Genomic DNA, 17,131 nt, shown 5'->3' with positions numbered 1-17,131 from the left:
CACAAGTGTGTGCACTTTAAACTGGCACTGACCCCCCCCCGCCCTCTTCTCCCTGCTTAGTTATGCAGCGCGGCTGCATACAGACATGATCCTTAGGAGTGGACACTGAGAAGCTCATCGTACGATCCAGAAGACATGCAGCTGCACACAGCTGTGACATAAACTTCCTTGGCACTCGTTCTCTTGTTCTATCCTTCCCCCGCTCTCATCTAGATTCTCCGCGGCAGCAGACGGGATGGAAAGAACAAGAGACAGAGTGCTGAGGAAGTTTGTCACAGCTGTGTGTGGCTGCATGTCTTCTGGAGCGTACAATGAGCTTCTCGGTGTCCACTCCTAAGGATCATGTCTGTATGCCTGTCTGTGTACTGTCATGTCTGTATGCCTCACTGCATATCTAAGGGGGGGGGGGGGGGGGAATAGAGGCACATGTGAGACCAAAACAGCATGCGGGGGATCAGAGGAGCATGCAGCACAAGGGGAACCACAGGAGCACAGGGGACCAGAAGATTAGGAGAGGAATGCAGAAGCATGTGGGGGAACAGAAGCGGGGGGGGGGGCAGAGAAACGCAAGGGTGCTGAGGAGCATGGGGGGGGGGGGGACAGAGGAGCAGGACAGGAATGCATAAGCATGGGAGGGATCAGAAGGAGCACGGGGGAGGGGACAGACAGCTGACTCAACAGCTATGGCCTGGGAGTTCTCACTTCTGCCTATTCTGCTAGACTTCTTGTCCCATTGCGAGGAGGGCACTGAACTGATTGTTTGCCCCGGGTGAAATAATGTCTAGCTTCCCCACTGGTACTGCCTATAAGAGTACCAGTACCAGCTGTTCTACGCTAATAAAGTAGAACGGCTAATGGCTAGTGAAGGGGGAGCTTGGGTGGCCATCGGGTTTGGCCGGGGGGGGGGGGCGGGTTTAGCCGACATGGGTGAGACGTGTCAAAGTTGGCCAGTCTGGATGAAGTCCAGGGCCAAATTTTTGTTCCAGTCCAACCCTGGAGACGAGCGGGCAGACGAGCAGAGATGACATCATCTCTCTCCGCCTGCCCGTCACCACTCTTCCGCCCTCACAGCCGGGACTTCAACGTGGGAGCTATGTGCGGCGGGAGCAGAGAGATGTCATCACTCACTGCCTGCCACACATCAGCGCTCTTGTGCCCTCACAGCGCGAGCCTTTTAAAAGTTGGAGGTGCGGCGGGGAGCAGAGAGATTACATCATCTCTCACTGCCCGCCCCGCATCTCCGCTCTCCTGCCCTCACTAAATGGGCCAGTGCTGCCAGCCTGCCACCAATGCAGCGAGAATGCACATTTGATGGCACGGAAAGTGACAATCTGCAAATGGTGGCAAGTGACACGCCCAGGGCTCCCACTGGTTCTGCATTATGGTTGAACCATTTCATTATATATTACAATATAACAATAGAAACGATGCGCTTCGATCACCCTGACATCATATCAACCATGGTGCCATGATTGAAACGCCAACACCAGCCTTCCTTTGCCCCCAAAAAATTGCTTACCACCATCATGCCCCCCCAGGTTAGTGACCGCTGCTATGGGCTCTAGCCCCAGATCTTTTGCAGACCTAGCAACGCCCCTGGGGGGTCCTAAGTAACTTTCTAGCAAAAAAAGCAGATTTTTACACTTGTGTGAGAAGTGTCAGAATTGGTCTGGAGATCAAGTGGTTAAAGTAGTCGTCGTCCAGTTGCTTTCTCATGGGAATGCAAAGACAGTTTCTTAGTCTTACGGACATTAGCCTACAGTAAAGCCCATACACATGGGCAAAAAAGAAAAAGGCTGACATACTGCGTGTGCATGTCGGTCTGTACGACTGAAGCTGGCTGGAAAACCATCAGCCGGCCGACTCCCTCTCAGCCAATAGCAGAGAGCACTAATCGAAGTGTTCTGGTGGGGGGGAGGGGGAATTGCCCTGTCAGAACACAACAGCTCAGCGGGGGAGATCGCTGGACTAACCTCGCATGGTTAGTACATTGGCTCAGACCGGAGCTGACTGCTTTTTTTTTTTTTTTTTCTGTATCACAAAACAGTTGCAAACTCTCATGAAAAATTAATGTACATATAAACATGGTCTACTTGTTGGGTACAGTTCTACATGGCTCTTTATTACACTGTATTATCACTATGAATCCACAATAATTTTAATTTACACTGCCTGTAAAACATAATGGGATTCTTACAAAAGTGCATGTTGGAAGTAATGCGTTGGTTTCGGCTTCTTCGCCCCAAAATCAGCAGTCACAATTCTTCATTCTCGAATACTGCAAAGATTTAATTACTGCAAGGCAACCCAGGTTGTTAGACAATTCTAACTTCTTACATCCTCTTCTTAAATTGGACCTATTAAGAGGTAGATCACACATTTAATTTGTGGACCTCCACTGAGGGACTTGTGTGTTCATATGAATAGCAGTTCTTCCCTCACAGCAAGTAATTGGATTAAAAATTATAGGGCATGGTGGTTGCTGGCTGAGGAGACCTTGACAGTTTCACTAATAACCAGAATAATAAGGCCCTAAGGGCAAACTGACAATGATATTGCTTACATCCTATTTTTACTGTAAAGCCTAGACTATTATACTCTATTGGTTTAAAATGGTGCATGTGTCGTGCATCTTCTGTCCATCAATTTAAACTTGCATAAGTAAACAAAACCCAACCAAGCTAAATAAAAAAAAAAAAAAAAAAATGTATAGATATTTATATACTGTCATCTACCAATCTTCAGATTTATATAATTGAATTCGGCTATGATTTATTGATTCTGCTAAGAGTTGGGGGGGGGGGGGGGGGGGAGTGGAGCGTGTGTGTGTGGGGGTTTTTTTTTGGTGCATCATTCTTCTTCATTCTGACTTTTCTTTAGGGATGCTACCGGAAAGGAAGTTTATCGACTCGCACTACAGACCAGAGAGCAACACATCCGAAGGGATAAAGCCACAAGCAACATCTGCACAGCACAGGTAACTCCAGTTCTTAGACATGTACCAAGTGCCAGGGTTATCTTTTGAATTACTCCATTGCCTACGAGAAAAGCAGTTTCTATAGCTTACCTTTATCTCATACAAATTGCTTGAATATCCAAAGTTTCACAATTTTTTAAGGGGTATTTAGAGCTTTACCAAAAATATAAAAAAAAGTTCAGATTTTGTTATCGCAGTAAAGATGGACCACAAATGTAAAGTGTTAACATTGCTAGCTAGCAAAAGTAAGCACAATTAAATTGTATTTCTAATATTTTTTTTATTATGCATATAAAAATAAAACACACATTCGCACCAAAACTGTTCCATACAGTGTGGCCCTACTGTAATCTGTAGGAGCGCATACAAAATGTATTTAACAATGCATTAATTGGAGAGCAAACTTTCCTGAAGGTTAAACCCATCTCTCCTTAAAAGTGCAGTGACCTGCTAGAACCAGACTTACTAAAAGCAGCTACACCTCTTGCATAGGTGTGCACCTAGGGACTGGCTTCTCCCAAGAGTACACCCATAACTGAAATTTCAGTATAATGAATCTCCTGAAATTTGTCACTTTAGTTAGCTAACCCTTAAAAGGTAAAGCCTATGATCATCTTTTGTGAGACTTCCCTGCACTGCTTGTTCCCAGAGACACAACAGCACATCAATAGGGAAATCTCTTTAGAAAGTGAGGGGAAATCCCACCAATGGGACAAAGAAAGCAAAAAAAAAAAGTTACGTCCTTTCTCTACTCCTTTCTACATCCTTATAATGTCAGGTTTTTCTCATGTTTGAATTTTCCTCTGGGGATATTGGAAGTGAGCTGCACACCCAGTAAAAAGTGTGATCTTTTGTGATGCGTTTTTTTATTTCTTAGAGAAGTGCATTTTGTAATGACTTGTTTTTTTTTTATTAATTTTTGCAGGCTCTGCTGGCAAACATGGCTGCTATGTTCTGTGTCTACCATGGTCCAAATGGCCTAAAACATATAGCACGAAGAGTTCACAATGCCACATTGATACTTGCAGAAGGTATGTTTAGAGGGGTTTTCCAGCAATAATTGATTGGTTACGTTCAACATCAACAAAACGTACTAATGTAGTAGGCATTCCAGGTTTCAGTTTTTTGTCTGTGTCTTCCTCTCCCAGTGACAACTGTTCCCACGATTCCTGTCGTTGGTTCACAGGTAAAGGAAGTGAGGGAAAGTCTTCCTGTTGAAGGCCACATACTGCAGTTAAAACCTGACTCCACCCCATGTATACAAAAATAATATTTTTTCCTTTGTGCTGGGTTTTAACTATATGAATTGTTAAAATGCTTATTAGATTACATTATGTTCTGTTCAGGCTAAACACACGTGGAAACTGACTGAGTTGGTCACTAAGAACATTTTTAGCTAGTACCTGTAATCTTTTCAAAAATGCAGTGTCCATGTTACTTCCTGGAAACTGAAAAAGCATAAACATGTATCGTGAATACTAGTTCCATCGATCCACCATGTAATGGAGATGAACAAAGGCAGACATGTTAGAAGTCTAGCCTTTGTGACAAACATGACTGCTCCCGTAGAATGGAGAAATGATTGTAGGCAAGAAGGAACAGGAAGTGTGTTTGTAAGATTACTGGGTAACATTAGAGGATGGAAAAAGTCTTAAATCTAAACTAATGCAGCCACCATGTCTACGAACTGGTAAGCTGTGATGTCATTCCCCAGTCATTCTGTTTGGCCACAGGGAGTGAATAAAATGACTGGTACTTCTGGGCATGCAAATCCCTTTTCTCGCACATAATAGAGTTGCTGGTGATTGGTCTCTGCCCCATGAAGGTAGGGATAACCCTCAGCTCAAGTTTGTTTTGCATAGGGTAGGGAATTGTATCTAATGTGCTTTTTTTTTTTTTTTTTTTTGTTTTTTTTTGTTTTTTTTTCTTGGATACATCTCCCCTCACTTCCTAGTACAACCAAGCTATAGGGGAAATATCATCCCAATTAAATGGAAAAGCATCTCCTTTTGTATACTTTCCATCGCTCTCCCCAGCATGACAAGGGTTCTAAATTTTATCCAAAACGGAGAAAAAAAACCCAAAACAGTAACTTTAAATGAACACTTAGGATTGTTTTTAGCTTTGTGACGACCGCTTTTTATAATTTTTGTTCTAGGTCTAAAAAGAGCTGGGCATCAGTTACATGATGAGATGTTTTTTGACACATTGAAGATACATTGTGGATGTCCAGTTAAAGAGGTTCTGGATCGTGCTGCACAGCGCCAGATAAATTTTCGTGTTTATAGTGATGGTTCAGTAAGTAATCCTATCTTCTAGTAGAATACGTTTCTGTTTTATGATTCATACTTTAAGCTGTTTGCTCTGCAAAAGCCAAATGGGGTAAATGAGCAGAGATTCTATTCTGCCCATTAGCCATCGTCTGTAGGAATGACATGCAGCCTTATTCATTAGCGTTTATTACTCCAAAATGTCATATTCCTGATCGTTCTATTGTAGCATGTAGTTATGTTAAAAAGTATCCTGTTCTCTTTGTATTGCTTCTTTTGTGCGACATACCTGGTGATCCTGCCAGTCGTCCTGCTTTCCTATTTCAAACTGACCATGCTAGGCATAGAAGCACATCCTTCTCAGCATGGTCAGTCTTTTCAGCTATGCAGGGATGGTTCACATAGTTTAATGTAGAGTACTGTGCAATAATCAATAACAACCCATACAGTTTTAGTTAACTATCAGTCCATTAAGGGATTATCAGCAGTAATAAAAAAAATGCAAAGCTTTAAACTGGTTTTAATAGTTTGTATATTGTTTCACAGCTTGGAGTGTCTATTGATGAGACTGTTAAGGAGAAAGATCTCGATGACCTGTTGTGGGTGTTTGGCTGTGAATCCTCAGCAGTAAGTCTAACCAAAAATGGCTTCTTTATCTGTTCATTTTCTGATTTTAGTGGGCCTTCCATTTAATTTAAACTATATATGACTCAGCAGAGCATCATTGCCAAATCCTCTTTATATTTTAATTTTAAAAAGTACCTCTTGCCAAAAAAAAAAAAATAATTGCTGCTAAAGTATTATGGGCATTTCACATTCCTGGGGACTGCACAAAGTTTATTTTCCATCATATAGTTCCTGTCTGACTGATAGAGATGCATTGAGGTAAGAGGCAAGGGACAATGTTGTGCAGAACTACAAAAGAGGATACAGAATCGCCATACGAACTAAGCAGATTTGGCTGTCCTTGTATACATATTGTAAGGCACTGGTAGACAAGATGTAGAGAGTGTGTAGTGATATTAAAGAGGACACAGATCCAGGTGTGTCCCCCCCCCCCCCCCCCCCCCTTCAGTCAAGTTCTGTTCTAGGTTATGTATAGCTTTTGGTGGGAAAAAGCCTCCTTTTCCTATGTTCACATATTACCTGGTAGCCAGACCTCATTTTAAGTCTCAGCTGCCTTTGGAGCCTGAAGCGACCTGAGCTTTGTTAGTGATTTGGACAATCAGATTTTTGTTTTTAATCTATATACTTGCTCTACAAAGCTGTCCTGCATTATTCCTGGGTGGTGTTGTCCTGTGCATTGTTTATTGCTGCTACCAGTCTGTCCCCCCTTACAATATATACAAACTAATACAGATTAATGTTTTTAATATTTTCCAGATGCACATGTCTGAGAATTAAGAGTAGTTATTTTTTTAACTATTTTAATGTTTGTTTATACAAATAGTTATCATTAAAAAAAAAAAATGAAAATTTGCTGTAGTCATTTTGCTTTTTGGACTATAACAAATTTAACAAATATTCTCTATCATCAAGCACTTGCTTTCTTATGGGCTTCTTCACATTGCTTGCCCCTACCATCATTATTTGGGTTCTTGGCAGTTGGTGTGATCCCTACCGAGTGCCCTGCTACAAGTGTGTGTTGAACCAAGTGATTTGATTTAAGATTAGGGGAGGGCAGGGGGTGTGGGGCTCAATGCTACCTGCATTTTTGGATCTCTGTCCATAATGGTACCCCCACCTTCCCCCTGTGAATGGTTGAACCCCCTGGGAGACACTGCATTACAGCTAAACTGTAAATTATGAATAAAGCCTAACATGTAGAAGACTCACGTGATGGCTGTGTACAGATGATATCAGTATCGATAGTTTAGTTTAGATTTGTCAAATTCTAAAATGTACCATTCAGCTCACATCAAAAAACTATGCAAGGCTGAAAATGTAAAGCCCAACAATCATCTTCAGTCTTGTGGCTTAGTATACCATTTCCTTTTACATCATTCTTCTGTGGTGATTTTGAAGATGCTACATTTCTTATGCAGGAATTGGTTGCGGAAAACATGAATGAAGAAAATAAAGGCATCTTAGCCACTGCTTTTAAAAGGACTAGCAAGTTCCTTGCACACACCGTTTTTAACAGGTGAATATCTGAGGATAGCATCATTTCTGAAGCCAGAACTACAAATATCCGCTTTCTAATCCTGCTTTTTGTTCCCTAGTTACCATTCAGAAACCAACATTGTCCGCTACATGAAACGGCTGGAGAACAAAGATATTTCTCTGGTGCATAGCATGATTCCTCTGGGCTCCTGTACCATGAAGCTGAACAGTTCATCTGAGCTTGCAGTAAGGGAACACTACTCTCTGGTATATTCTTACCAATGTCAGGACCAGATGAGATTTGGCTTGAGGGAGAACTACAAGCAAAACCTTTTTTTTTTTTTTTCCCCCATTTTGGTTAGACTAAGGGAGGGTTATAACTATTGTTATTGTAATGTCTATTTTTGCCATTTTGGGAGGTTTCCTTTCACTTCCTATCCCATAGCCAAAACAGGAAGTGAGAGAAAATCCCTCTAAAGTGAGGGAATCCCTAGGGCTGTCGCCATGATCACCAGCGAGAGGGTTAATCTTCTTAACGGGAGCACAGACAGAAATAAAAATCTGGCAGCTTTTCTAATCCACCTCCACGCTCTCCAAAATGGGAAAAAAAAAAAAAAAGATTTGCCTTTAGTTTACTATGAAGAGCACAAATGTATCTTATCTACATCTCATCATTTGAGCCCTGCTGTGTACCTATTTATGCCACTTCTATCTCTCCCCTGGCAAAAATCACATGAGTTCCCCTTTTCTAACACCTCTGCCTACCAACCCCCTTCTCATATTGCCTATCTTCTGCTTTTTCTTCTCCCCCTTCATTATTCTTTATATATTTTTTGTCGCAAATAATTTTTCAGCTACTTTTTTATACTAAACAGTAAACCCCCAAATTTTTTTATATCTGTAATGCCTTAATCCTAAGAAAAAGGCAGCAAAAATATTTAGTGCATCTCTTTGTGAATTGGGTCCCTGGAGGAAGTCACATCTGCTGAATCATTTGCAGGCATGAATGAATTTGCAGTTTCCTTGAGGATAACATTAGTTACAGTCTGGTAACAATGTAACCGGTTTGCTCCAAGTCTGATTAGTGTACAGGTTTGTGCATTTTTCATGTTTGTAAAGAAAACTTGTGTTTTTTTTTTTTTTTTTGTAGCCAATTACATGGCTGGAATTTGCCAACATCCATCCATTTGTGCCCCTGGACCAGGCTCAGGGTTATCAACAGCTCTTCAGAGAACTGGAGAAGGATCTGTGTGAAATCACTGGATATGACAACATATCATTCCAGCCAAACAGGTGAGACTATAGTGCAGTTAAATTAAGGAAAGATATTGTGACAGGTTACCCATATTTTCTTTTTTAAAAGGGTGTAGTACGTGACAACACTTCAGATAAAATATACTTCAAGGTTTGCAAAATATGACTAACTATACAATCTGCATTTATTAACAATCACTTGTATAACTGTGGCTTATGTAGTTCTTCTGTATATTCAGTGGTGCACAAGGTGAATATGCTGGCCTGGCTGCCATCAAGGCTTACCTGAATGGAAAAGGTGAACACCATCGCACAGTGAGTATAATTATAGTAAAGTGAAACGTTTATGAAATTATACTAATATGAGTCTGTAGCAGCATGCAGGCCAGGATGGCAGATACACCTTTGTGACATATGTGTGTCTAAGTGTACTTGTGAACTGCTTCAAGCTCCCTTTTGGCTTCTCATATTTAATTAAAGGTATCTATGTACACCAATCAGCCATAACATTATGACCACTCACCATAACCTGTTGAAGCATGCACTCCAGTAGACCTCTGAAGGTATGCCGTGGTATCTGACACCAAGCTGTCAGTAGCTGGTCTTTTAATCCCCACAGATGCTCAATTGGATTGAGATCTGGAGAATTTGGAGGCCAAGTAAACACTTTGAACTTGTTTCCTCAAACCATTCTTGAATTCATCAGACCAGGCCACCACTTTCCATTGCTATGTGGTCCAATTCTGATGCTCACATGCTCATTATAAGCACGTTTGGCTGTGGACACGGGTCAGCATGGGCACCCTGACCATTCTGCAGCTGTGCAGCCGCATACACAACAAATTGCAAGGCACTGTGTGTTCTGACACCTTTCTATTGGAGCCAATTTTACCTTTTTCAGCAATCTGAGCTACAGTAGCTCTTTTATTGGCTTGGACTACACAGACCAGCCTTTGTTCTCGTGCATCAGTGAATCTTGACCGCCCATGACCTTGTCGCCGATTCACCAGTTTCTTTCCTTGGATCACTTTTGCTAGGTCGTGACCACTGCAGATTGGTAACATCCCACAAGAGCCCCAGTTGTGGAAATGCTCTGACCTGTCGTCTAGTCATTACAATTTGACCCTTGTGACAGTCTCTCTTAAATTCTTACACTCGTCATTTGTTTTCTGCTTTCAACACATCAGCTTCAGGGATAATGTGCTCACCACTTGCTGCATAACATATCTCACCCGCTTTCAAATGCCAGTGTAACAAGATAATCAGTGTTATTCACTTTACCTGTGAGTGGTCATAATACATTCTATCTATCAATCTCTCTCTCGACCTATCCTGCATTTGTAAAGAAATAAAAATGTGATTGCACCAAAATTATCAAAGATTATTCTATGACCTGTGCTACTTTGTTAGGCAGTTTTAGATTTCTTATTCTGCAGTAATGGTAAAGAAAAAATTAATCTGTTTGTAGGTCTGTCTAATTCCAAAGTCTGCACATGGAACCAACCCGGCAAGTGCTCAGATGGCGGGAATGAAAATTCAGCCTGTAGAAGTAGATAAAGACGGAAGCATTGATTTAGCACATCTGAGAGCCATGGTAAGTAACACGGTGCATAAAGGAAGCCTTTCTATAAGTAATATAGAGCTTTATGCCGGCTGTTCTTTAATGAGTACAAGTGTTGCATTATAATTCACCTTACAGTCTCTTGACTCCAGGGTTACTGGGCTATGCAGTTTATGCCTTACTCAGATAAATGAGCAGGATTAATTCAAGGATGCTATAGATTTTAATGGTAATAATGTGTTTAAATGTATGATAATGCAGTGGTGCATTGGCTATTCTTAAAGCAGTAGTAAAGTCCGCTTTATGACTTTTACCTACAGGTAACAGTGATCTCCTAAACATGTATAGTTTAGGAGATATTCACAGTTTTTAGTGGCTGGTGACATCACCGACCCATGGACACTGTGTGCTCTGAAAGGATGGCACACTCAACTTTGGTGTGCCAGGAGTGAGGCCATTGTGGTCTGGGCATTCACAAGGCCAGAGAGCATGAAGCCAGAAGGAAACCCGGTGAAAATGGAAGTGCTGACATCGGTGACAGCCCCGCCGCTGGAGAAATTCATTTTTAGGGCAAATCTGTCATAATGTGCTAGTATACGGTGCATACCACACATTATTGCTTAAACTACCCAGGACCCACTTCTTTTTTTTTTTTTTTTTTTTTTTTTTTCCTAGGACTTACTGCTTCCCCTTTAAGAATTTTGTACTTGAATATCTATATCATTGGCACAAGTTCACTTAAAGCTGTTAGCTATTAAATATTTGCATATGTAAAAGATGAGTACCCCAATCCTATATCTAGTTACATAGTAGTTGAGGTTGAAAAAAGACACAAGTCCAAGTCCAACCTATGTGATTATGTGTCAGTATTACATTGTGTATCCCTGTATGTTGTGGTCATTCAGGTGCTTATCTAATAGTTTCTTGAAGCTATCGATGCTCCCCGCTGAGACCACCGCCTGTGGAAGGGAATTCCACATCCTTGCCACTCTTACAGTAAAGAACCCTCTACGTAGTTTAAGGTTAAACCTCTTTTCTTCTAATTTTAATGAGTGGCCACGAGTCTTGTTAAACTGTCTTCTGCGAAACAGTTTTATTTCTATTGTAGGGTCACCAGTACGGTATTTGTATATTGAAATCATATCCCTTCTCAAGCGTCTCTTCTCCAGAGAGAATAAGTTCAGTGCTCGCAACCTTTCCTCATAACTAAGATCCTCCAGACCCTTTATTAGCTTTGTTGCCCTTCTTTGTACTCGCTCCATTTCCAGTACATCCTTCCTGAGGACTGGTACCCAGAACTGGACAGCATACTCTAGGTGCAGCTGGACCAGAGTCTTGTAGACTGGGAGAATTATTGTTTTATCTCTGGAGTTGATCCCTTTTTTAATGCATGCCAATATTCTGTTTGCTTTGTTAGCAGCAGCTTGGCATTGCATGCCATTGCTGAGCCATTGCCATTGCTGCCCTTGTATCCAGTTCCAATCCATGTACTCACCCCATGGTCCATGCCAACGGACCTTATTTTGTACAGTAAATGTTTATGGGAAACTGTGTCAAATGCTTTTGCAAAATCCAGATACACCACGTCTACGGGCCTTCCTTTATCTAGATTGCAACTCACCTCCTCATAGAAGGTTAGTAGATTGGTTTGGCAAGAACGATTCTTCATGAATCCATGCTGATTACTGCTAATGATACCGTTCTCATTACTAAAATCTTGTATATAGTCCTTTATCATCCCCTCCAAGAGTTTACATACTATTGATGTTAGGTTAACTGGTCTGTAATTCCCAGGGATGTATTTTGGGCCCTTTTTAAATATCGGTGCTACATTGGCTTTTTTCCAATCAGCTGGTACCATTCCAGTCAGTAGACTGTCTGTAAAAATTAGGAACAACGGTCTGGCAATCACTTGACTGAGTTCCCTAAGTACCCTCGGATGCAAGCCATCTGGTCCCGGTGATTTATTAATGTTAAGTTTCTTAAGTCTAATTTTAATTCTGTCCTCTGTTAACCATGGAGGTGCTTCCTGCGTTGTGTCATGAGGATAAACACTGCAGTTTTGGTTACTGAAGCCCCCCGATTCACTCGTGAGGAGAAGAATAAATTCAATACCTTCACCATCTCCCAATCCTATAGTTATTTCTATACAGCAGTTAGTCCAACTCCAAAGAACTCTTTAAAAATTTCCATATGTGTGACTTATACTAAAGATCATAGATCACTTTGAGAAGATCCAACTCTTAAAGATTTTCTTTACAAAAAAAATCAGTCAATTTAGCCCAACATGCATGGTGCTGTACCTGGAGGACCATATTAAAATATATTTTTTTTTTATTTATTTTTTTTACACATTACACTACTGTGCAAACTTTTTTGGCAGGGGTGAAAAAATTCTGTAAATGCTTTCAGAAATACAAGTGTTAAAATTTTCTTTCTATCAATTCTCAAAATGGAAAGTAAAAGAACAGAAGGTTCACTCTCTCACAGTTTTTGAAGAAACTCGGCAGCTAGGTTGTACCACAGTATATGATATAATCTAAATAAATTTAGATTGCTTTTAGCTTTGTCACCAGGGTTGCAAGACTGCCAAAGGGCCCTTTCTCATTGCAGGTTACATCCCCAAGGTTTTAAAGACCCTGTGTGTTGTAGGCAGTTACTAAAAAAGAAAAGTGCTTCTCTCGCTTTTGTGTGTGTGTGTGTGTGTGTGCATACATTTACTTTGCCTTTTTTATGGGCTTACATATAACACTTGCTTTGTCTCTATAGGTAGACAAACACCAAGACAATTTGGCTGCTATAATGATCACTTACCCTTCCACCAATGGAGTTTTTGAGGAGGGCGTAAGGGATGTATGTGACCTCATTCACGAACATGGAGGCCAGGTTTACTTGGATGGTGCCAATATGAATGCCCAGGTAAGCTTTTTGTTTTTTTGTTTTTTTATTATTCTTTTCTAATTGGTGAACTGCAAATTTTATTTTAGTGTTCGTGTATAGCATTCTTAGGCAGTGCTTAACACGTTTTGCTTTTTGCAAAAAAAATACCCAGGTTGGACTGTGCCGCCCTGCTGACTATGGCTCAGACGTTTCCCATTTAAATCTTCATAAGACCTTTTGTATACCTCATGGTGGTGGAGGACCTGGAATGGGACCAATTGGAGTGTGAGTGACATAACCCTGCATTGTGTATTTGCTTTTTTGTTAATTTCCATGGAGCTTGAAAACCCACAGGAAAAAAAATGAAGGCAGGATTGTTGATCTTTTATGAATGTACCGCTTTTCAATTTTGTATGTTTAATAATATGTAATATTTTTTAGGAAAAAGCATCTGACACCTTACCTGCCAAATCACCCAGTCATTGCACTTCAGGATAATGATGGCCGGTCCTTGGGTACTATAAGTGCAGCACCATGGGGTTCGAGTGCTATCTTACCTATTTCCTGGGCTTACATCAAGGTAGTATACTCCCTTTTGTGCCTCAGTAAATTGGCTAACCATTTCATAACCTGCTGCTGTTTTGTTTTAGAACAAGTACTGAAATGTATAGCTCTGTTAGCCAATAAGGCTCAACAGAACTTGCTCAGTATTGTTTTTTAAATCCTTTTAGGGGTTTTAACTAAATTTTCTTAACTCTGCACACCAACAGATGATGGGTGCAAAAGGACTCAAACATGCTACAGAGATCGCTATTCTGAATGCAAATTACATGGCAAAAAGACTGGAAAAGCACTACAAAATCCTGTTTCGGGGAGCTAGAGGCAAGTCTGATCTTTCACTTTTTTGTTTTCGCCTAGTTTATTGGTAATGGTTTTAATAGAGTAGATGGTAGGTACTAGATAAATGCCTTCTCCAAGCATATATATATATATAAAAAACTCAATTTTGCATCTCTGTATTTATTTTTATAATGCAGATGGTGCCCAAGTACATGAATTTTGACGTGGTATCTGCATCTTGCAATCCACTTTATAGCAGACTCTGACTGAAAGGGGAAGTGCAGGACTGGGATCCCATCAGCTGTGCTACATGTAAATGAGTTGACAAAAGATATGTTGATAGGAGGAGAAAGAATGAGCAAAAGAATGATTTTATCATTCTGCTGCTTATTTGTTATCCAGTTAGAAGACTGGGGAGGAGAGAGGATACCACTGTATTTCTTAAAGGGGAAGTGCAGTAATAAAATAAGACAAACATTCATACGCAATGGTTGCAGCATTGGTCTAATGCCACAGCATTCCCCTACAGGCTCTAAGACCAAGAACGATTACATGACTGCTAATCACTCAGTTCTCCATCTTCTCTTAGCAGAGAATGGTGATTGTCAACAACAGCTCTCTGCTTTACCCCTCCAGCGCTCATTGCAGCTCCAGGCTGTGGAGGAGGCTGGAGCGGCTAGCACAGGCACTAAGAAATACGCTGTGAGGCAGATCCAGCTGCCGGTTAGGCTTCTGGGTGGAACCTGTCATTAAGCCTAGGTTCACATTGGTCCGATTTGGCGTGCAATTTGACCTGTCAAATCACATGCCAAATCGGCAGCTATTCCCGGCAATGGCACCGTCTGAATCCGTGCGGTGCCACACCGGTTCCCAAAAGTAGTTTCTTGGCGACTTCAGGGGGGCGATTTGTATAGACATCTGTGCAGAAACCTTGCCAAAATGTCTCAAATTGCCCCTAAAGTCACACTGCATTGCTGGGTTGAAATTGCGTGAGTTCAGCTGAACGATTTCTAACCCACAGCAATGTGAACCTAGGCTAAAGTTGGGATCCTTCCAGAGCCTGGACTAGATCTGTGATGTCAGCCAACAGGCTTCAGCTCGCTGATGGCTGAATCTGGGTCACAGGAGTGTAAAAATACGTGACTTTGACCCAGAAGAGAAATATGGCCAAAAAATCTTTGGCCATACTACTTTTAACTGATTTGGTGCCGTCTAATTGGTTGTGCTGTGTAAATGGCAGCAATGTATGGATAGAAATGCAAATTGTTTTTGGCAGGTAAAACCGCTCCCTTATAAGCATTCCATACATATGGCGTTCAGCGCTAAGAAAAGCCTAACATTATTTTACAGTGTCATGGTACTTCATAAGTAGCAATTTAAAAAAGTTCCTTTCAGACTCTACATAAATACAGAAATATTGATATATGTTCTATAACTTTAGAGACACTGTTTAGTACACATGCTTAAAATCTAAATTATGGATTTTAAATGCTGTTGCAGGTTGTGTGGCTCATGAATTTATTCTTGATGTAAGACCCTTCAAGAAGTCTGCAAACATTGAAGCTGTTGATATTGCAAAAAGACTGCAAGACTATGGTAAGTTAAAAAAAAAAAAATTTCTGTGATATTGGGGTACCCCTGACTGTAACTGTTTTTACTGGTGTTTGTGCAACCCTTTATGTATCGGTCTGCACGGAGATGATACTTGTATAAATGTTTAAAGTAAAAACAAAAGTTGAAAACTGCATCAATAGTTACTGGCAAAATCATTTGAAAAACATGAAGCCTAACCTAAAGACTTTAAGATAGTACATTTGCCATTGATTGCCTTTATGCATTAATCTAAGTATTGCTGCCAAAATATATTGTTCTGTTTTTCCACTTAAAGGTTTCAGTTCGTAGCGCCTTTGTACATCCAATTGTCTTCCTGCATATAGACTTCCTCTATAGTGGAGATGGTCCACGGTTAATAGAAGTGGGACCTAGGCTGAAATTTTGTTTAGAATACAAATGATCCAATTTATGAATTATATAACCTTGTAAACTTTTTGGAAATGGGTTATCAAATCTAACTAGAGGTGTGTTATGCTAGCTAAAGGTCATGCTAGCTAGCAGATAAAAGCCCGTCTTGGGGTTCTTTTTCGAAGTTCAGGTCAGTTCTTTGCACCTGTAAGAAGGTGTTCTGTTACATGCTGTTCAGTAATATCAATGTTATTTCAGGTTTCCATGCTCCCACAATGTCCTGGCCAGTGGCAGGTACTCTTATGATTGAACCAACCGAGTCTGAAGACAAAGCTGAGCTAGACCGTTTTTGTGATGCCATGATCAATATAAGACAGGAAATAGCGGATGTTGAGGAAGGAAGAATGGACTCCAGGATAAATCCCCTAAAGGTAACTGGTACATGTAAAGTCTGAGCATTGGGACCCTAAATTTCCACTGCATCTAGAGACTTTTGTCATCATAATGCATATTGCCAGGGTAGAAACCTCTAGAACACTTCAAATTATGTGCTGAGGTCAGTTTACCTCAGACTCAGAGATAGTGGATTAGTGTAATCTTTTGATGGTCTCCTAATATGGAGGGCCTCAAGTGTGGACCCCGACATCACCAAAGGGCTACACATAAAATTCAGTTAATAATCACTGGTGGAGACTGCAGACGCACAACATGATCAAGGATCATAGGCATGCTATAAGAGGTGGTCAGACAATGCCAACATGATACAGGAAATGGTCAGACTGCAGACATGGTGCAAGAGATGGATAGCAGATATGATACAGGAGATGTTCAGAGATTGAAAATGATCTAGGAGTGAGACCTGTTTCAGGACTTTTCTCGTGAGTTTTTGCCAAGAGTGGCTTTTCGGTCTGTTCTATCTCCAGTCTACAGATTTAGACTGGAGACACATTACATGAGACTGCTAGAAACCACTGCTATTAGGAAACACAGATTAGCGTCTGCACAGTCTGTGTGAGTATGCAGGTGTGCATGGTTGTTGCATACTCAGGTCTGATGATATAGCTCAGGGCTCCCAGTTTGGGAGACAGCAGGTTTCGCCCAGGGGTCAGGGGGCCCAGCCAGAAGCCAAGAGACAGGAAGTCTTGTTTCAGGAGTCACATCGGCTCTGACCAGGGTGTCAGGAGGACCCCAATCCATAGGCCAGAAGTGGGCCATGCAGTAGGGTGCTGCAACTAAAAGCTAAGAGCCAAGTGATCCAGGAGAGCTGGACAACACAGTCAGAGG

At 41.2% G+C, this 17,131-nt stretch overlaps 1 protein-coding gene across 1 annotated transcript in view; it reads left to right on the top strand.

Annotated features, from left to right (window-relative positions):
• Positions 1 to 17,131, top strand: part of GLDC (glycine decarboxylase) — a 66,915-nt gene that overhangs the window by 41,373 nt on the left and 8,411 nt on the right. The window contains exons 8-22 of the mRNA XM_073635200.1: positions 2,881 to 2,977; positions 3,903 to 4,008; positions 5,136 to 5,275; positions 5,794 to 5,874; positions 7,293 to 7,390; positions 7,470 to 7,596; positions 8,501 to 8,643; positions 8,844 to 8,919; positions 10,073 to 10,198; positions 12,935 to 13,084; positions 13,218 to 13,330; positions 13,487 to 13,625; positions 13,816 to 13,927; positions 15,386 to 15,481; positions 16,106 to 16,278. Of these exons, the coding sequence (XP_073491301.1) occupies positions 2,881 to 2,977; positions 3,903 to 4,008; positions 5,136 to 5,275; positions 5,794 to 5,874; positions 7,293 to 7,390; positions 7,470 to 7,596; positions 8,501 to 8,643; positions 8,844 to 8,919; positions 10,073 to 10,198; positions 12,935 to 13,084; positions 13,218 to 13,330; positions 13,487 to 13,625; positions 13,816 to 13,927; positions 15,386 to 15,481; positions 16,106 to 16,278 (1,777 nt within the window). The remainder of the gene's footprint in view (positions 1 to 2,880; positions 2,978 to 3,902; positions 4,009 to 5,135; positions 5,276 to 5,793; positions 5,875 to 7,292; positions 7,391 to 7,469; positions 7,597 to 8,500; positions 8,644 to 8,843; positions 8,920 to 10,072; positions 10,199 to 12,934; positions 13,085 to 13,217; positions 13,331 to 13,486; positions 13,626 to 13,815; positions 13,928 to 15,385; positions 15,482 to 16,105; positions 16,279 to 17,131) is intronic.

This window comes from Aquarana catesbeiana, linkage group LG01 (assembly GCF_042186555.1).
Source record: "Aquarana catesbeiana isolate 2022-GZ linkage group LG01, ASM4218655v1, whole genome shotgun sequence".
Taxonomy (NCBI): domain Eukaryota; kingdom Metazoa; phylum Chordata; class Amphibia; order Anura; family Ranidae; genus Aquarana; species Aquarana catesbeiana.
Note: the sequence above shows the minus strand (reverse complement) of the source record. Positions and strands in the feature narration are given on the sequence as shown.